The 21,621-nt window shown below is 45.2% G+C and overlaps 1 protein-coding gene across 1 annotated transcript in view; it reads left to right on the top strand.

Moving 5' to 3' along the window:
* Positions 1–442: 442 nt before the first annotated feature.
* Positions 443–21,621, top strand: part of LOC144179430 (amine oxidase [flavin-containing]-like) — a 36,292-nt gene continuing 15,113 nt past the window's right edge. Inside the window, exons 1-5 of the mRNA XM_077707782.1 lie at positions 443–544; positions 1,134–1,225; positions 1,660–1,801; positions 14,510–14,570; positions 18,202–18,290. Of these exons, the coding sequence (XP_077563908.1) occupies positions 533–544; positions 1,134–1,225; positions 1,660–1,801; positions 14,510–14,570; positions 18,202–18,290 (396 nt within the window). The 5' untranslated portion in view covers positions 443–532. The remainder of the gene's footprint in view (positions 545–1,133; positions 1,226–1,659; positions 1,802–14,509; positions 14,571–18,201; positions 18,291–21,621) is intronic.

A 21,621-nucleotide genomic window follows, 5' to 3' on the forward strand; every position in this document is an offset into this window, starting at 1 on the left:
CTTTTTAGTGCGAAGCAAAAAATGTCTCCGAGGCTACATAGTGAACGTTCCCATCGATGTGCAAAAAACCCTGCAGTCCGCACTCGCCACATGTCAGACTACAGCGGGGTGGAGGTTCACATCAAGTGCCGACTCCATAGACAAGCCGACTTACAAGTCCATTGTGGTCGAGTCCCGAGTGCATTGGTTGGGAGTGAAAAGAAGAGGGCGGGCTGCTGAGACGCTTGCTCGGTTCATTCCAGGTCACGCCAAACAACATGATACTCAGTTTTCTGGCAGATCAATTCCCAATTTATGAGTTTTAGCAAGACTTTAAAACCACGCCACGGAACATTGCACTCCCGGAAGACCGTTTTGCATCTCCATTAATGTGCCACCGAAGAACGTTTACGACTAATATACCACTAAGGCATTTTCTAACCGTTCCCTTAAAACAGGGCAAACGTATATTACCACGGACAGTGTCATTCCACGCTTCCTCAATCCACTCGTGGCTGCTGATGTCAACCACCTATTCCGAAAACTGGAGAACATGTCGAAGGAGGTATGTCTTCAACTAAGCAGAAAATGTTATATTAGGAAGTAACGCTGGTCCTTTTCGGGAATTAAGGCTTTGCTACGGTGGCCAACTTTCACAGAAAATATCTTTTGGTTTACCGGACAGAATGCTCTGAACATTCTGTTAAAGTTGTTCTTGCTGTTGGAGCCTCAAAAAAAAAAAAAAAAAAAAAACAGCGGTAACCTTTGCGGGAATAGTGGGGCTCAATCATTCGCAACTTCAAATTTTTGTTATGCTTGAAAGCCGGAATGCAAGTATTTTCAGCCATTTTCGTCGCATCGATTGGGAAGTGGCACCTCAGCGAAACGCCAAGAAGGTGGTGGCTCATGTTACCAACGTACTAATGTTGAAAACTTTCTGGTAACAAAACTTGCCTTCCCCTTTCCTGTAAAGTTTGCTGTGCAAACTTGCGCGGTATTAGTGCGATGCCCCTAAAATAAAAGGCCAGCGGGATTGTGGTTATTGTGACTGGTGGTGTTGAGAATGTATATGGAAATATAACGCCCATGCATAATTGCTTGCACGACAAATATACTTGAAAAACAGCGTGACCACCAAATTTTTGCTTGTTTAGATTCCGACGAGGGCTCCCTGGGGCGCCCCAAATGCAGAAGAATGGGACAAAATTACCTACCTGGAGTTCATTGATCGCACATGTTGGACCAAGTAAGTACTTCACACAGCAAAATAAAGGGAAGCAGTTTGTTATCACTGTATTTGTGCCAAATTGCTTTAGAGATATCTAGCTGTGCTTTAAAACTTTATATCAGCGAAGACATATTTCTACAAACTTTAGCTGTTTATCAAAACAAAGGCACGAATAAAAGCAAATCTAGTGAGATTTATTCGGTAAGCTAGCACCTTGGCATAAAATGGCTGTGTAACAACGACTCATTTGAAAAACTATGGTGCTGTGCGAATGGTCACAACCCAGACTTAATTTCACCATTAGCAGTGCTGCTAAAAATAACATTTGGCGCTCCTCAAGCGCTGAGAGTAATGGACATCCACAGCTAGGGATTTATATTTAACTCAATAAGTGAGCGCGCTAAGAAAACTGTATGTATTTTTCTTCCTAAGTAAGACGTCTGTTCACGCAGGACCGGACGAGCACTGGCGGAGTACCTCATAGTCACCCTGGCTGCTGCAGAAGCTCATGAGGGGTCGTTGCTCTGGCTTCTCTGGTCCATAAAGCAGTGCGGAGGCATTGGTAGCCTCCTTGCCGTCAGGAACGGAGCCCAGGTAAGGGCGAAAATGATTTTCTATATTCTGTGGCAACGCACTGATCTGCGGTATTAGAACTCAATGGTAGCCCTTGATCAAAGTGCGGCATTTTATGTTACAATTGTCACAAAAATTGTCTCTGCAAATAGTACGCGAAACGTTGTGGAATTTCTCGTGCTTTCTCAGTCGCGGCTCCGGGAACCCACGCTGTCATGGTGAACAACCCCGCTCCAAACATGTTTATGTTGTAATATCACGCTGTGATGACGGTAAGACACCCGCCGTAGTATGGCTCAGTGGCTAAGGCGTTGTGCTGCTGAGCACGAGGTCGCCGGCTCGATTCCCGACAGCAGCGGCCGCTTCTCTGATGGAGGCGAAAAGCAAAAACGGCCGTGTGCACCAGAGTTGGGCACAGGTTAAAGATTGCCAGGTGGTCAAAATTAATCCGGAGCCCTCCACTACGACGCGCCTCATCGCCTGCGTTGTGTCGGCGCGTTAAACCTTACAATCAATCAATGAAGGTAAGGCTAGGTGAGAAACAGTGGCGACGTTGTGACTGAGTGCGAATTACGATGTGGTTGAATGTCGTTTACTTGATAATTGGTGCTAACATTATAGGATAAACCAGGGAAGCAAAATGCGACCATAGTCATCCTCTTCTATAAAGCACCGATGCAACGGGCATTGTAAACCGGAGTCGGATCCAATTGCACCAGTAAGCTTCGTAATTCGGTGGCAACGGATGGAGTACGTCTTTATCACCCCCCATTGCAGAAAGACGGGCCAACCCTTCAGGGAACACAAAGATAAACTCCGTATTCCTTAAACGGCCTGAAACCGGGGCGACTCCGCTTCACGAAAGGGCCATTCTAAACGTGCAATGACGAACACGCCCATTTATTGGTCCAATGCTTTCAACATCGTTCTATCTTTCCTACTTTGAAGCCACTGGGAAAAAACGGCGACTCATTTCTCTTCACGTACCAGTCTTTACAAAGGAAATTTGTGGACTGTATTCTCCGCAGCCGACGCGGCTACGTAGTTCCCGAAGTAGGATACAGGTGTTTAGCAGAAATGTGTTGATCCACTTTGCCGTTAGGAGATGCTCAATTTCCTCCTGCCTCTAAATAGTACAAAATACTTTAATAGGGGCGTAGTTCCGGCCGTGCGCCTCTGCATGAGAGTTTCATACCTTGAAATTCGTGTTAGAACTAAATGTATTGCGAGGATTAGTGCTACTCGCAATGTACAGCAGGAGTTCATCTCGCCCGGGTTAAAGGGGCCCTGAAAGGCGTTTTGAGCTCACTAAATTGACTAGCGCAATCGTTAGATTGGGTCGTCAACATCATCTGTGCCAAGTATTACTCTTTTACGCGCAGCGGAAAGCTCACACTTTTGTTGCAAAGTTTGTCGCTTTTTTCTCACCCTTTCCTTGGTGTTTTTGGGCCCCAAGCTGAGCTTGGGGCCCAAAAACAGCTTGCGGCCTTTCCTTGGGCCCCAAGCTGAACCGGGATCACGCAACGGGTAACTGACTTCTAGAGCGGGTTGTGCCTTGTTGCCAGGGCAACCGATGTTTGATATTGTCAAAGAAATGGTGCTCGCTCCAGCGCTGGAAAGCTCAGAGCCGCGGCTTAGCATGTTTTGCCAACGTTGCCGCTCTCCACCACGCGTCGCCCCAAGCTGAACTGGTGTTTTGTGCACGGGTTCTGTATCGGTTTAAAATGTCTTTTTCACACGCCGCCGGCAGGAATTACCACCGCCACAAAGTAAGACCCGGCACCAGCGGGGCCACATCTGATACGGCGCTTTTTGGATAAACAGTGCGCTGTGCATCCAAGGGAGCGAGCGGACGATCCTCCCCGTGCGGCTGTGAGTTCGCCGCCGATAAAAAGTCGCGTGCCGCCGATAGCGATAGCGAAGTTCTGCAGCAACGTACACCGCGAAAGGGCAAGGCCAGGCCAGATGGGGCCAGATTTTTCGTTCGCTTGTACAGCCTTGAGCGGAGTGCGAGATTCATGGTGTCAACAAAGCTTGCCCGTAGCACACGGCTGTGTGAGCAGCGCAATAGCGGAAGTACGTCACCGCCGAGGAGCGCAGCATCATGAGAGGGAAGGCTCGCTCGCCGTCAACAGCGGAGAGTCCGTTGAAAGGAGGAGGAAACGCGCCGCGACGATAATGCGCGGTTTTTTATTTACGATTTCTCAGCTGATACTCATCGCTTCAACAAAATTCTTGCGGGAGGAGATTGCTAATACATTGCTTTATTTGGTTACATGCACATCCACGCATCGGCGGAAGGTATTTCAGGACCCCTTTAGAACACGTGGGGAGAAGGATCATATTACAACTGCACTCAAGACAGCAAGAATTCTAATTGCGCTAATTCTGTGCGTTCAAGCGGACCAAGAAACAACTGACGACGCTCTCAGTTAGGGCTGCTGACGAAGAGAAACATCAAGGCCCGTATTCCGAGTCAGGAATTCACAGCGAACTCTTTTGTACACGTAGCTTTACTTGATGAGTACCCCCCTCCCACCCCCAACACTAACCTGGTAATGCTAATATATCCACCCAAACGCATAACTGGGGAACACAACAGCTTTAATAATTACAATAGCATAAGGGGAGGTAATTGGTCCAAAGAAATTTTGATAACCCATGACTTTCAGAGCGCTTTCACCTTATGCAGAGGGAAGTCTAGCGGCACTGTCGATCTGGAGGGATTTGCTATGTTGTTGTTTAGCCATATCGGCGATTTATGATGTTGAAGTATAAGGACGGTCGCGCACTCTCTACGTCTCAGACTAAGGAACAGCTTGATTGGGGAGTAGAGTTCGTAGAGGCAGTTCGGCAGCGGTGCACTATCGCACACACCTAACGTATCCGCTCTTGCAGTTGCTGCGCCTGAACGACGTGCCGAGCAAAGGACTACGGAAGCCGCACCATCGCTGGACATCTGTCAGCTGGAATCAATTGTTGGACGCACTGCGCATCGCTGGATTTCCATGCTGGGCGTAAACAGCGCATAGGATGGCCTTCCCACGAGGGGGCACCGGAGCAGCGAGGATTTAAAGCGACGACAGAGCGACGGGCGTTTGCAGTTCGGCAGCGGTGCACTATCGCACACACCTAACGTATCCGCTCTTGCAGGTGAGCGAGTGATCCTTTTCATCAGAATTATTGTGTTGATTGGTGCACCGCTGCCGCATGAAAACTGCCTCTGTGAAGCCGTGTGTTTGCCGTCTAACAGGTGATTGTCATGGCACGCCAAACAGTACAGGAGCTAAGGAATGAGTTGATGGATGAACTGGGAGCCATTAAAAAAGCCCTAAATGAGCTAAAAGAACTGAGAAACCTCAAGGAAGAAGTGAAGGAGCTTAAATCTCTGAGGAAGGAAATGGAGAGCATGCTGCGGGAGAACAGGGATCTCAAATCTCAGAACAAAAAGCTGACGCAAAGGCTGGAGCAGCTGGAGCAATACCAGCGCTCCAACAACATCGAAGTAAAAGGAATCCCTTTCGACGCTGAACCAACAGCTATGTTAAAGAAAATTGGGCAGATAATTGCTGAACCAGTCGATGATAACGACATCGACATCTGTCACAAGGTACCGACCGCAAAGCACAATGAGACCAATATTGTTGTCAGATTCGTTCGAAGGCAAAAGAGAAACGATTTTCTTGCGAAGGCCAGAAAGGCTAGGATTGCCACAAACGACCTCGGTTTTGACGAATCTCAACCCGTATTTATTAATGAGCATCTGACAAGACTGACGAAGCAACTACTTGGTGCTGTTGTCCAGAAAAAGAAAGAAGTAGGCTGGAAGTTCGCATGGACCGCCGGAGGCAAGGTGTTTGCTAGGAAGGATGAGAACTCGCCGTTACTTCGCGTTGCCGAAAAGGATGACATTGAAAAAATGACCAGGTAGATAAGGCTAGATGACGCCGTACGGCTAATTCTAACCGCGATAGGGCATGAACTATTATGACTACCAATTGTTTAACGAAACATTTCGCCCCTCTTTAAATGCCTTTTCAGCACTTCATTTAAATGCGCGAAGTATAAGAAACAAAGCTGAGCAGATAAACGACATGTGTGCAAGTATAGATTTGAAGTTTGATGTTCTTCTGGTCTCTGAAACATGGTTATCAAAAAATGAACGTCCACTACAACTTAATGAATATACCTGCCACAGTGTCACCCGGGAATCGGGAAGAGGTGGTGGGGTCGCTGCATATGTACGACAGCGACTGTGGCACGAGCTAATCCCTGAATTTACATTTGTTGATCAAAATGTGGAATGCCTTGCTGTGCGTTTTAAATCTGTCACAATTGCTGTTGTGTATAGGCCACCATGTGGCAGCAGAACACAGTTCTTTGCATTTCTTGAAAATATGCTGCATACCTTCAGTAATACCCGAAACTCAATTGTACTTATGGGTGATATGAACATAAACATGCTTGCCGACGATCCCTACAGTAAAGAACTAGACACACTTATTAGCACATATACTTGCCGAAATCTCATCGAATCAGCTACGCGGCTTACGGCACAAAGTGCAACGCTTCTGGACTTGTGCATTACAAATGTGTCATCCCCCAATGTATCAGCTGGGTTGATAAGTGCCGATATCAGTGACCACCTTCCAATATTTTGTTTGGTGCCGACAAGACAAGAGAGGGAAAAAAATTCCCCCACGCCCTCTTATCACGAAATAACGCCAGACACGCTCGAGTGCTTCCGTTCTCTTATCTTTGCTTCGAATTGGACATCGGTTTTCTGTGAACCTGACCCCAATAAGGCTTACAGTCTTTTCTTGAGCACATTCAAAGCTTGCTATGAAGAAGCGTTTCCAAAAAAAACTAAGAGTAGAAAACGTGAGAGGAAGATACGAAAGCCGTGGGTTAATCGCTTTTTACTCAAGAAAATAGAAACGAAAAACAAAATGTATCACTCCTTTGTCAAAACGCAAGATATTACTGAATTTATAGCATTTAAAAAATATAGAAATCAAATTAACGCCGAACTTAAGCAAGCTAAACTAGCGTATTACGAATCCCTATTTTCACGCCTGCAAGGAAACGCTATAAAAATTTGGCAAGAAGTAAATCATTTAACTGGAAGAATACCACAAACAACCAATATAAAAATTTCAACATCCCAAGGCACCATGTGTGAAGCGGACACGGTAGCCGAACTTAATCAGTATTTTATACAAAGTGGAGAATATACTTTGCCAGCTCCCCCTGTGGATGGCACACTGTCCTTGCCAAACCCAAATGTGAGGAATTCCTTTTTTCTCTTTCATACCACACCAGACGAAATAGCGAATATTATAAACGACCTCAAACCTAATACTGCTGCTGGGTTCGATGACATCCAGGTAGCCCCTTTAAAATACGTTAGTGATCTAATCAGTTATGTTCTGTCAAATATTGGTAATAAGATGATCGACACTGGAATATTTCCCGATGAACTAAAAATAGCGAGGGTTACACCAATTCATAAAGGTGGAAATGATTATACTGCGAATAATTACCGGCCAATATCGGTGCTGCCTGTGCTTTCCAAAGTATTTGAAAAAATTCTAAATACACGGTTACAAAATTTTTTGGATACATATAATATTATTTGCGATGCGCAGTATGGGTTTAGGAAAAATCGGTCATCTGAAATGGCATTGCTGGACATTAAAAATGAGATCATTGAAAACATTGAATGTAGACTGTACACTATTGGTCTGTTTCTTGATCTACGAAAAGCGTTTGATTCGGTAAACCACCAAATCCTTCTAAGAAAACTTGAGAGTATCGGTATTCGTGGTGTTCCCCTTGATTTATTTCGCAACTACTTAGCAAATCGGTATCAGTATGTGCTAGTAAATGGTATATCCTCAGCTAAACTTCGAATAATAAATGGTGTTCCGCAGGGATCGATACTCGGACCAATGCTATTTAATTTATATATAAATGATCTACCTACGATACCTGATTCACCCAAAATAATAATGTATGCCGACGACACCAATATATTCTTTACGGATATGGCCTTGCCTCAATTGGAAACTAGGGTTAATCAATACTTGCACCTTCTATCGCACTGGCTACATATCAATAAGTTACAATTAAACATAAGTAAAACCAATTTTGTGGTGTTCACACCGATTAATAAACCACTAAATTATACTATACATTTGACCTATCGAAACAACAGACTCAAACAATCAAAAGCGCAGAAATTTTTAGGTGTCTGGTTTGAAAATAATCTGTCATGGAATACACATGTGTGTAAATTAACCGCTGAACTGAGCAAAACGGTGGGCTGTTTATATAAAATTCGAGATATCATACCGTTATGGTTAAAAAAGACGCTCTATTATTCGTTATTTTTCTCTAAGCTTTCCTACTGCGCTTTAGTATGGGGCACAACTACTACGCAGAATTATAATAAATTGCTATTGTTGCAGAAGAAGGTATTAAGAATATTCGAAAATTACTACGGCAGGCCTGAATACCTACCTACTCATGAACTCTTTCTAAAGCATTCACTTCTTAAGGCAAATCAAATATATTGCTACAAATTACTTCAGTACATTAGAGACAACAAGTTATACAATACTTCCAGCCCTGTAACCACCACAGAACATAACTTGCGTAGACTACATCGACCAATGCCATCTACAAGAACAAACTATGGCCGGCAACACACAGGTTATCAAATCCCCTCCTTGTTGAACAAAGTTCAGAAACAGATTAATTTTCGCCAATGGTTGTCAAAAACACAGATTAAAAATGTCCTGTTAGAGCAGTTAATTGCATATAGCTAAAATTTACCCAAGTATAAAATAAAATGTTGCAGCGAAATTGTAAATATATATGCTGAAGTAAGTCTCTGTTTCGGGTGTATTTTGTTGTTCGTTCACTCCTTGCCCTGCACGAAAAAACACACGAGTGTTTTGATACCATATCCAGTGTGAAAATTTGGTTCAGTATTCTTTTTTTTTTTTTTTTGTGTGTGTGTGTGTGTGCAAAGTAGTCGCGCATTTTTTTTTTGTGTGTGTGTGTGTGTGCAAAGTAGTCGTGCATTGAGCGTTCGAGGAGCACGACTGCAAATGTACTCTCTGTAGTCTGTAGCCCTCTTTTGTTTTTGTTTTTTTTTTTTTTTGTTTTTGGTTTTGTACACTCGACTGCAATCCGGCCGGTTGAGGTGTCGGCGTAACGCCAGACAGTTACCGGCCTCTGTCCCCCCTTCCCCCCCCCCCCAACAACCACTTCATCATCATCATCATCACTCGACTGCAAGTGTGCAATATAATATACTGTGCCCGCACGCTGCCTGCCACCGGAGCAGGGGCCCTAGTCAGGCTCCAAGCCTTTTGCCTCTGCTCCCCTTTCTGTACGGAAAGAAACAATAAAGAAAGAAAGAAAGAAAGACAATGACGCCTTTATTATGGCACACTTTCGGCCGCAGAAGAGGGGGCAGCCTTGCACTCTAAAAAAAGGCTGTGGTATTCACTAACGGAACAGTAACAAGTTACTTGTCCCAGTATACACCAGGTACTTGGTAACTGAAGTTAGTAAATGCAGCACTAGTCAGGGTTAACAACTGAAGCGAGCAGTAAGCACCACTACCTTCACTACTTAAGTCCCAGAGATAACACCCTTCTGAGCTACATGCGTTTACTAACTGGCCATGCATGATCTAGTCATAACCATGACCTTAATCTAGCGTATACTACCTCTGCATCCAGTTAATTTCCTAACAATGCGTAGCTAGTGGCAGAGACTACGATCCGTACCGTGGGGTAGGAAGGTTCGTAAGGAGTTAGTAAATACGGCGTTCTTACACTTTTAAACACATTTAATAGGAGTGTTTCCGTAATTACCCGATTCTAACGCGCCCCTGATTCTAACGCTCACCCGATTTTCCTGGTAAAAAAAACGAAAAAACTTGCACCTCCGATTGTAACGCGCACGGAACTTTGTGAACAAGAAAAACTAATGCGAGGGAAACCGGCGATTTATTTCTTGAAGTAATCTCACTCATCTCACTCCTCGTCGCTCTCCGCTGATCACAACGTCTCGTCCTTGGTGTCGTCAAGCGCGTTCGCGATGCCACACTTCTGAACGAACGTTCAACCATGGTTGATGGGATCGTGGCCCACGCCACGCACGCCTATACCGCGGGCTTCTCCAGAGGGGCACGCTTCAGCCGACCGCTCTTTTTGAACGCGTGATAGCCGCTGCTGCCATTGCTGTTATCAAGCATGCAAGTGGAACGATTTGACGATTTGTGTGAAGACCGATAGAAAAGCATGGGCGCCCATGCTTCCTACGTCCGAAAAATCATTGCTAAAAGCTTTGGCGCCATTTTGAGATGGCGATGGCGATGGGTGGGGAGAAATTTCCGCTGTTTCGGCAGTTTCGGTTTCCTATCCGATTCTAACGCGCATGCGATTTCTCGACCTATTTTTCCAAAGAAAAGTGCGCGTTAGAATCGGGTAAGTAGGGTATGCGCCATGGCATTGGGGAGAAATGTCGCGCATGGCCGCCGCGGTTTAGAGAGATTTGAACTGGGGCTGTAACCTTAGTGCCTCCGTAAATAGCCATGCTTCACTTTGTTACCCCCAATGTGGGAAAGCCAGCATACGTAGACGACGCTTACACCAATTCACTTAAAGTCCGCCGGTCCATCTTCACTTTTCAACACGTGTGCATTGCTGGGAAAACATTTTTCTATTAGTAATTTAAATCATCTTAAGTGAAAATATGAAGGCCCTGTAGCTGTCTTTTTGTTGTTTTTTGAAAATGACGCTCATTAAACTATAGTTCATCTCACAAGCTAGCTTCAGCACTGTGGAGACTACATTGTTATCAATAGTGCGCCCACTGAGGGCGCCTAATCCGCCGTGAAGGGGGTCCTGAAAGGACACTCCCTTCTCCCCTCTCGGCAAGTGGCACCGCACGGCCCCGGCGCCTTTTGTCGCTTCCTTCGCGGAGAGTTAGGCGCCCTGAGGGGGACAACAATGTAGCCTCCACAGTGCTGCAGCTAGCTTGTGAGATGAACTATAGTAATCTCCACTTAACTTAAGCAACCCTATATCATTACATCTGATGCGTGCTTTCACGGAGGTTTAAGTGCGCGGCACCTTGGCGGCCGCTACTATATGGTTTCACATCGGTGTCGGCATCGTAACTGAACGAACGAAGACCGAAAGAAAACGACGGAGGAAAATGGGGCGAAAATGTGAGAGGGAGTTCCGTATGGTGAGCCTACTTGAAACGTTCCTCGGAGGCGACGTTGGGCGAAAGTGCGAGGGGAAGTGCACGAGACATGTTGGGCGGTGGCGGCAGGCTGCGATATGATGCCATTGCAGTGGGTGCCCTCGTGAGCTCGACAATGACGTGTTCACTTCGTGAGACGCAGTTCGCGCCGCCGACGCAGATGCTTACCATCGCTGACATTTGCGCGAGAGGTTCAAGCACCATTTACAACGGCATGCTGAGCGCCGGCGACGCCTGCGACATAACGGCAGAGTAGAGCGCGCGCGTGCGTGATCACTTCCCGAGACACAGCAGCTGTGCACCGTGATGGAGAAGACTGGAGTTCGCGCTGTGCGCAAATTTTGCATTAAGGAGTGCAGCAATCGTCAGCCTTTTTTTTCCCTCTACGTCAGCTCTCACCACGTGAAACAGCGACGTGACAGATCTTATTGACTCTCTGTGTCAATAAACGGGTTGGACTGGATTGAACAGCGTTCTACTCATCGCTTAATATAGCGCATCGCGACGCCAAAGCAGACTGGCTTCTGTGACGCTGTGAAGACGCTGAAGCTTCCTGCGGGCTTGGATAGCGTGTTTCCACAATTTTTCTATGAGCCTGTGCCTTTCTTGTACCGATAAGTTACCAATTCTCTGTACATGCGAGTTCAGCTAGCCGTCCTACTCTCCCGTCAAAGAGGAATCGAAAAGCATAACGTTTCACCCAGCTTTCGGGCTTGTTTGAGGAGCGCTGCTCTTAAAATTGCCTTTGAGGAGAATTATTTTATTTTACAATGTGATGCCTACCTGTATCAAGGACAGATAGATTTTTGCGTATACGTATGTCCGTAAAGCACGACGCATGAGCGCAGCCACCATTATCGCCGCCATCTAGCAAGCATAATTAGTCCAAGGGCCAATCCTATGGGGTGACTGAAAACTTCCGACAGGGTTGATTTCCCATGCGGCCTCAGAGGATTGGCTGAGCGAGTCTCTTTTAGTGCGCAGCACTTTGACGCCCGCCCCTGTATCTTTATTGCGGCGTTGTCCACATTACCGGGCAAAGGAAGTGCGAAGCGAAGACGGAAAGAAAACGGCGTAGGATTGTCGCGAAAGTGTGACGGGGAGGGCTATGCCGAAGTACGGTGCCTTGATACACACGCTCGCCAGCGGAGGCATCCCCTCACTCTATGCCGAAGCGGTTCGAGACGCTCGTCAGCGGTCGCGCACGGCAAAAGTGTGAGGGGGAGGCAGTGAGACATGCTGGGCTGTAGCGGCGCGCTGCGAGATGATGCCATAGCAGCGCGTCCGTCGTTCGCTCGACGTGACGGGTTCACTTACTCAGATGCATTTCGCGCCTCCGACGCAGAGCCTCCGCATCGCGGAAAATTACTTTGGTGGTTCAAACTCCACTTACAACAACATGCTCGGTGGCGGCGACGCGCTGCCAGATAACAACAGAGTAGCGAGCGCCACCGTGCGTTTGCAAATTACGCGATCACTTCCAGAGATGCAGAAGCTACACGCCATCGTGCACAAATTTCCCAATGGGGAGTATAGTAATCGTCAACCATTTTTGGTCTTTTCTCCTATAGTCTACCCCCATTATTGGGGTCGGCTCGGTTACTCATAGAGTTTCATGCTAATATATACTAGAGGGAAATCTGGCGCTGCATTCGCGTGCCGCCGTGGGCGGCGCCATTGCAGCTAGCGACGTTCCTCGCCTTCTTGGCTTGGTTAGCCACATGGCTTCTTTTTCGTCTGGAAGCCAAATCAACAAAAACTGGTAATATTTTTTTTTATTCAGCTTGCATGAACCTTCTAAATAATCCCTAGCAGATATATCTTTCTGGAGGTTTATTTTATAATAATAAAACAAATTCGAATAATCGTCTGCCGTAATATGTTGCATTTTTCCAGCCAGAGGCGACTTTTCAGCCTGTTCGTGAACTATGCCAAGGACAAGTGGAACGTGCCTTCCCGGTACATGACGGCACGCTCACTGAAGCGCGTGTCCCCTAGACGGTGGGGCCACCTTTCCCTCTAGTGTATTTTAGCATGAAACTTTATGCGGTTACTCACGTAGCCCGACTTTTGTTCGTCTTTAGCAATCACCTTTTTACAATTATTACAACTTTCAATGGCGATTGAGCTACATCTTTCGTAACTATGTAGGACTTTTTAACATGTCTCTCTATTCGTAAACCAATGTATTATCTTGTTCTCTTTTCCTTGAGTATTCACGCACAGTACGCACCTATACAAAATGTTCATTTCCTGATATTTATGAACATGGATTGTTGCCCACTCTTTAATTACCAGGTTTGTAAAGCCATATACTACTGTGTGTAGAGTTTATTGGCTGTACTAACACGCGATTATGACGCGTCTGTTTGGTTACGTAAGGTACCAAAATATGACATGCAGGAAACCTTTCACCATGTTGTATTATTACTATAATAGCCTTCTTTGCTGAGTACCGCCGTGGTGAACCGTTCAACCCTCTGCATTAAAAAAAATGCAGGTTTGTTGAAGGTAACATCTCTTATCGCTGTAATAGCGTAAATGGAGATAAAGGCAGGACATAATTACGGAAAACCAGAAAATATGAAGCATAAAAAATAAGATTTTCGCAAAGATGCCCTCAGGAAATGAAACAAATATGCACCTTTACATCTGCCCCAAAAACTGACGCGAAAAAAACGTTCGCCAAAGAACGAAAGAAATAAGTTTAAAAAAAGCATAAACGGACCCACTCTGCAGTATCGTTTGCTCTTTGAGAAAAACATACTTAGCGAAGTAAAGACACCTAATTGCTATATTGGTATCAATTTGCATCATTCGCGTAAAGAAACCAGGGCAAACTTAACAAGAATAAAATAATCCATCATCTATCGTCACTCACAGCCAATTTGGCTGCAAACAACTCGCATTCTAGACGAGCGGTATATGAGTGCTGGCCGTTAGTAGACAATTCTCCCTATTTTCGCGATTTTTTCCTCAGTCTTTATTCATAATGTATCACACGCTGTGAAGCGCTGCTTCCGAGAACGGGCACTCCGGTCTCCTGTGGTGGTCGCAGAACCGTTTGTTGCTTGGGTGCCCCCAACACGCATGGTGGAAATAATACGAACTCTTACTTTTGACCGTTAGTGCACGGTTGCCGATCCTGGCTTAACTTTACTAAATTTCAACGGTGTATTTGTACCGATACCTGTACAATGGAAATGCGCACCATTCTACGAAGAATGTTCTACTAGTAGGCACAGGTACTTTTGCTGCTAACCACATCTACTATTTTTACCTTTCAATGTACGCTAGGCACGTCACGCCAAATATTCCTAAAGCCTTGAAATTACAGCTTTATCTACTGAATTGAAAGCGTTTCAGATGAGGACAAATGACTTTTTCTTAATTTGCACCGCATCGTTTGTCTGAGCTCTCGTTTCATACTTTCTTGTGCAGGAATACAAGCTTGAAGGTGGAATGATGCAAGTAAGCGAAAAAATTGCCGAGTCTCTGAAAGGTAAGTACAAACGGCGGTATGATGGTTCAGCACTTGATAGAAGCATTCCACGATATCAACCTCTTTAGGTGAAGACGAACATGTGAAATCTATAGCCGGGTCCGTTTTAAGCGCACATCTAATTTTATTATTTGTTTCCAGTTCTCATGTGGCAACCGCAGGGTGACTTAGATATATCTGGGTCAATTTAGAAGACAGGCATGGGAAGCGTCTGTTTCATTGTAAAAATTATACAGGCGAAGATGTTCCGCGCAAAATTTTAATTAGATTTCTAAACCTCCCGCAGCAAAGCTATTTTTTATTCGCGATCCTTGTAGATGCCTGCATAACTTGTTCTCTGTTCGCTCATTCCATCTAAAATAAGGTGAAGTTCATTCGTGGGTCGTTGCTGACGGTAGGAACGCTTAAATGTTTTGTTGTTTTTAATCTACACACACAACCTGAGTGTATAAATGATAGGCAAAATCATTTCCTTCCACCATTATTTTACGTGATCCTGTCGGCGAACGTTGTGAACGAGCGGAGTGATTACCGCAGCGATCAAAAAGAAAACGTCCTTCTTAGTGTTTAACGTGGAAAGCGTTTGTTCATTATTTAAATTTTACGGCTTCTGAAGGAAAAAGAGAGCGGTCCCTGTTTCAACCTATTTCAATTTACTACCATACGGGTAAGGCATTCTTTGTTTCTCCTTGTGTCTCTGCGTATGATAAACTGACCCGGTACTGTAGTGGCTGCGTGAGGGCGAACTGAAATTCTCCGTTTCCTTCTCTTTGCCGATTGATAATAGCATATCACACGGTTGAAGCATTTGTTTTTCGTAAACGGACGATTTATTTACGCTAGTGTGCGTAAATATCAGGGGGCCTCAAGCTAAGCATCTGTAAAATATAATTCCCGTCCTACAGAGAACACTCACCAATAGTGTGGTGGATCTTCGGCTGAACAAATTACCTGCGGCTAAGAAAATGTATTGTGAAGAAGTTATGAACGATTTCATCAACATAAGCTCGTGCGTTCTGTGAAGATTACAGTGAATTTGACCCTAGTAAATAAAACTAGAAACATTATTCGTCGCCCTCACATTCCCTCGCAGAAATTCATCCAGAAGGACATTTGCGACAACTATTTGGATTTTTTAATGGTGCATTCAGCAGATAAAATTCATTTGTGTGAGGTATGCTGTAGCTTCTGCATCATTCCAACACCAGCGGTAATGCAACACGCTTTCCAACTGTTGGCCGCATGCTTGTCGGGAGCGTTTGGTGGCGGTAATTTTATACTGTTTTGAGAAAGAAGAGTTCCTGCGTCCGATACGGCCACAGGAGAAAACAGGTGCGTTAGCCGCTCTATGAGTCACTAAAATTTAAGGTGAGCAGAAAATTTAAAAATGCTGAAGGCCAACATGGAATAGACAACTTCTTCACGGACTTAAAACGTTGTGGTGAAAGCTGACGCACATTTCTGTAGTTGACAGTAGAAATTGTTGAAGATGCTTGATGCTTCTTAAAATCTACAAGGAATAATTGAACACATAGTTCTGTCAGAAACGTTTATTCGCTTGCCGCATATATTTGTTTGGAATACCTAACGTGGGCAAAGTTAAATAATTGGACCCGTTCGCCAAAACAATGTCCGTTTAAGTATACCTTTACCTTGCAGAGGAGTACGCGGCTCCTCCACGGTCAAGATTGCGGTAGAACGTCCAAGTGGAGTAATAATATCCAGGAGATTTCTATTTTCTCCTAATTGACACTTTTCTCGACTACTATGCTTTAACCCATGACCCACACATGTACTTCACGGGTTTCCGCCTTGCTTGCGACTTCGGGCAAACCAGACCATTTTATCCGCTTGTCCACTAATCTGGAGAGGTACGCTTCAGTGGTTATCGGTTTGTGCTCGCACCAAATTCCGCGCCACTTCTTCGTCTGAAAGCATGTATTCAGGTGAAGGCCAGAAGCATACTCGAAAGATGCGTTGTAACCGTCAGTATTAGGCGTTCCGGTGACAGAAGTATTTATTTTATTAGGCAGCACTACAGAGTGACCATAGCCACAGGCACTCGAATATTCTGTGTGCGAGGAAATAAGTTCGCGGCTATGTTCATGCGGTAGAATGTTGTCCATGCATGGGCCATTTTTGTTTTTAAAGCGAAACTTTCTGTCTCACTGGCTTCTTTGGAGGTCGCACCAAGTGCACTGCAGGAAGACCAACTTAACCCAATGGGTCTCCCAAAACGATGATGATGATCAGCGAAGGCCCATCAAGCGCCTCAAGAGTAAAATTTTCCCCGTGATCAGAATTGTATCTGGGTCCCTGGTGATATGAAGCAGACGTATATCCGATTCCGCCATCCGCCACGGTCGAAGCAGTTTGGTTTTGTCACTGCGACTTTAACTAAAGTTTCGTGCAAGAAAGCTTCGCGTTTTAAGCGTCTTTCTTTTCACAAAAAGGATTTGATTCTTTATATTCTGCACTGTTCGATGTATCTCAGCAATTACGGCGGGTTGTCTCGCCAAGATGAGGTCCTGCTCAGACGTCTTCGCCTGGGAGTCGCCCTCACGCCAGCTGTGACGAGGTCCTGGCCGCCTCAATACCATGCCCCGTTCAACTCCACCTGCCCCTTTTGCCCCGCTCCAGTTGACCAGGCTACAGCAGAGCACCTGGTGTGGAGTTGCCCTGCTCTGCGAAGCCTACGCGCTGTGCACATCGCCACCTGCGGCCCGCGCCCCGGACGTCCGCCAGACTTCATGGCGTGGATACAAGGACCACATCATGGCCCCCTGCTCCGATTCCTTCGGGAATCCGGCGTGTATCTATACATTTAGTTTCCCCTTATGCTGATTAGCAAACTTCCGCAATAAAAAAAAAAAAAAAAAAAATTTCGAGTATAATTTTTTGCCTGCTTTACACCCGAGATGATAATAGTGTGTGTGCTTTTGCGGTTGTCACCGAGAGTGAGGCAAAAATATGTTATTCAAAAGAAAGAAGAAGCATGACTAGTTACAGTAACGTGTTTAGGTAAAATATTCGCGAGTGAATGTTGAATTTATATTCTCCATTGGACACCATTTATTTTATGGCTTCGATAGAAGTAGTACCTTTGTGTACAGAGCACTGTAAGTCAATATTCGAGAGTGAAAATTAAATTAGACGAATGACGAACCTCGACATTATGGCCCGAGTGGGTTATAAACGGGAACTTCACAAAGTTCGCATGTTTATTCCTTTATGCAAATGTTTTTGAGCACCCCTTAAAATAGTCGTTGCGAAAGCGATAGTGGGATAAGTTACTTACAATCTCCCTTTTTTTCTATTTGCTAGAACTCAACCGAGATATGCGCTTTTGGTCAAAGCAAGTGCGAACACTAAGATATAAACGAGAACACCCAAAATTGAAAAATACTCTTTGTGGAGGTCCAAAAATGGAGCGCTAGAGGTATATTTGGAATGCCCAATTTTCTAAGTTTGTTCTTGTAATTTAGACCCCGCGTCAACATAATATGCAGGGAAAGAAATCGCGCTCTTTGTGCGTTCTGTCTGATTTGGCTACGAACGGGCTTCGTTTGTAGATAACTGTTCGTACTTGTCTCTTTTGATGAGGTATTTGAAACTGTCCCTATATATTTAGGCTCTGTGCACCTGTCTTCTCCCGTGGCATCTGTGAGTCAAACAGCCGAAGAAGTGGTCGTGGAGACAACGGACGGGGAAAAGTATCGGGTAAATACGTTTTTAGCAGTTTTCGAAGGTTTGAATGGAACCTTAACTAACGTGGGTAAATACGTACGCAAGTCATAAATCTCCAAAACAAGAAATGTAAAAGTGAAATCACGACCGGTGGCAGTTTTTTTGCTCATTGTGGCCTCTACCTTTCTTTTGGTGTTCTGTCACACTGAGAATTCAATGATACTGGCCGTTGTTCTTGTTTTCCAGAGCTGATATCTTATGCTAGTGCATTCCTGATTGGTACACACCCTCACAAATGTTTGATATTTGTCACGTACTTTCAAAGCCGCAGGCTTTGTGTGGCAATCAAATCGAATTTTAACCCTTACAGTTTGGGGTTACAAAGCTAAAAACAAAACTGCTCCGGTCAAACAATCCAGTCAACTGGTTCTTGTACATTGGACTCGAAACACCTGATGTGCGATACGTTTGCAATATTTCAGCGCATGTAGACGTGTGTCAATGTGCTCGTTGCATGGGCTGGTGCACTTAAGCTCAGCACATACGAACAGAACCGCTATATTGTCATTACCCCAAGTAAAGGAGTCAATTGAATTGCAGCAATGGGTTTGTCACCACAGTGTGTTTAAACACCTGTGCTGCCGCGATACCTACTCAAGGCAGTGGCACCCCATAAGAACCGCGGAGACCTAGAAGTCGCTGAGGGCTTCTGTGTTAAGATTGCTGCTGAAATGATTACGTTCGACATGCAAATGTCAACAATGCCCGTTTTCTAAGCAGTGAATGCTTAAACATACATTTTACACGCAAAAGATAGAGGCAGCCCTGCTATCCTGCAGGCGCAGAGCTTCAGCGGGCCATGACAGAGCCACCTACTTCAAAAAAGCCACTATTTCACTGGAGCTTGACGCAAGCTTTTTTGTTATCTTTAATGAGACGTGAATAGAAATTGCTCCACAGCAACATGGGAAAACAAGCCGCCTCGTTTCCTTGCTCAGGCCTGTAAAATACGCTCTTTATAGTGCATCTTAACGCCTATTTCACCTAGCAACGTGCCCTGGAAAATTCAATAAAAGAACAATTCTTTTGGGACTCCAATCGCATTGTGAACTCCAAATTATGTACTCTGGTACGATGACCAGTTTTCCACGCTGGCGTTCCTCTATTGACTGTGTGGTTGCCTAAGAAACTTTTGGGCATAAAGAAAAAAAAAAGGTGCGAACACTTTCCAGCCATTCTTTTCATTTTCCTTGACCGGGAGGGGGGCACACGACAATATTGTTAGTAAGGTCATAGAAAGCACCCTGTATCAATTCCGACTTAGTGGGCGATCTTACCGAAGGATAAAGCTTCTTGGTTTCAAGATCTTTATTACAGAGAAAGACCCAACAGCGCAGCACTTCATTCAACGTAGTGTTCTTTAAGGTGATGTGCTAAACCCGGAACCTTTCGGGCTTAGGCCGAACTTACTCAAACTCTGCAAAAAAATGTCTGCATCCCCTCTTATGGCGATAACGGTTGCCGCCGAGCTAAGAGTGTCATCTGTCTATGACTATCAGCCTGACTGCAGGAGGCAAAAATCACGGTATCATACGTACGCAGATATAATGAGCACTTCAGCTGCAAGTGTGGCTCGTGTCTTAAAACTGTACAACAGTCAACGGTAGGTCGTTAGGTTGCTCTAAACATCACTTGTTCTTCAGCATCGTTATCAACTGTGGCATTTCATTAAGTACACATGTCAGTTAAGAAAGACATTGCCGCCATTGCTCAAAGTTTAGGATTTCTTTGGAATGACATTGGGCCCTTATGTCAGAGAAATGCTGCAGCCAGCTATACGACGTGCTCTTTTAGGCGTCCTGCGCTAAATTTGGCCGGGGATCTCCAATGCAGGCTGCACCTACTTTTCGGTGCTTTAGCCCACAAATGCCGGCTCGGCACCAATGTCCTAATTTGCGGCAACGTTTGTCAGCCGTGAGAACCATGTACGTTGCTGAAGGTGACCGAACCGCTATTTATGTGGCTACCGAGCTTACACATGCACCCAATGTTCCTCGCAATGCTATTATCTCATCATGTTGTTCAGCTCCACACACCGAAGTATTCAGTTGCAGTGCTTGCCACAGCGCATATAATTGAAATTCCCTCGAGGAACGCCCAAACGTGTTCCTCGTTGTTTCGCCTGCCACACACGAAAACTCGGCTCTATATTTTGCGGACTCGAAAGAAAGCTGATGTTTTTTTTAGTTGACGCTGAAACTTCTTGCAATGTTATTACTGCATGAGGGAAAAACTGAAGAAGTCATAAATACACTGATGGTTCAGTACTTAATCCCAACAAGCTAGGTGACTGTGGCGGTTGTGGCTCAGATTAACCGACATTTTAACCCCAGTCATGCACTCCACGAGCTTGACAGCTAATAAACTTAAAGTCATTCTTGGAATTCTTGATCACATTATTGGAGGGAGGCCTCAAAAATGCTTCTTCTTTTGAACCTTCGAAGGTATCTTACCAATCTTTCAAGCACCCCAGCGCTACTGCCCTCTCCATCAACACGTGAACGATTTCAAAGTCAGTTCTACCAGACTTTCATCAATCGAAATAATATGGTATTCTTTTTGCTGCAAGTTACTGTGAAAACAATCCGCGCCGTATTCACGGATGAAGCTGCCGGAGAAGCCCCGGGAGCAAATGCATCAAGGTGCTGGTGGACACCAAGAGCGATGCCGAGAGGACGCTTCATTAGGATACACGTATGAGTACCGTCTAACAATTTAATATGCATGCGACTCCTTGACAGTCTTGTGGATCTACATTCATGGATCGCTACTCCAGTGCCATCTCCTTTGCCGGCTGTGTCAATACCAATCAGCTTTATTTAATGACTGCGGTTGGGAGTAGCCTTCAGAAAAGCCTACTGCTTCTTAATTGGCGTGGCAAACAGCCCCTACTGCAACGTCCGTGGGTATGAACACACAATGGAGCCCTCTCCTTGTACTTGTACTTGCTGCCAATATTCATCAGAATGAAGCGTGCTTGCCACCAAATTCCGCCAATTAGACAATCAGATGTTTACGGGTCAGACAATCGTAGGGTATACGTCTTTGCTACAAACGTCGCATAACCCGAAGCCCTTCTCCGTTTTCTGAACAATGCACGCATTAACAGACTCCTTCAGTGCCAAAGAAAAAATACCAGTGATCGAGCGTTTCCGCTCCTGTCTTCCTCCGTTGCCCTGCCTTTTTTTTGATACTCTCAACCCCATTTTCCCAGTGCAAGGTAATAGCTCGGGTCCTACAGCGGTTTCCCTTCGCAGCCGCCTTTCCGGTTGTTTTTATTGCCCCCTTCTCTTCTACCCCTGTT

The sequence above is a fragment of the Haemaphysalis longicornis genome, unplaced genomic scaffold, assembly GCF_048455015.1.
Source record: "Haemaphysalis longicornis isolate Haplotype H1 unplaced genomic scaffold, Haemaphysalis longicornis Haplotype H1 scaffold_4, whole genome shotgun sequence".
In the NCBI taxonomy this organism is placed as follows: Eukaryota; Metazoa; Arthropoda; class Arachnida; order Ixodida; family Ixodidae; genus Haemaphysalis; species Haemaphysalis longicornis.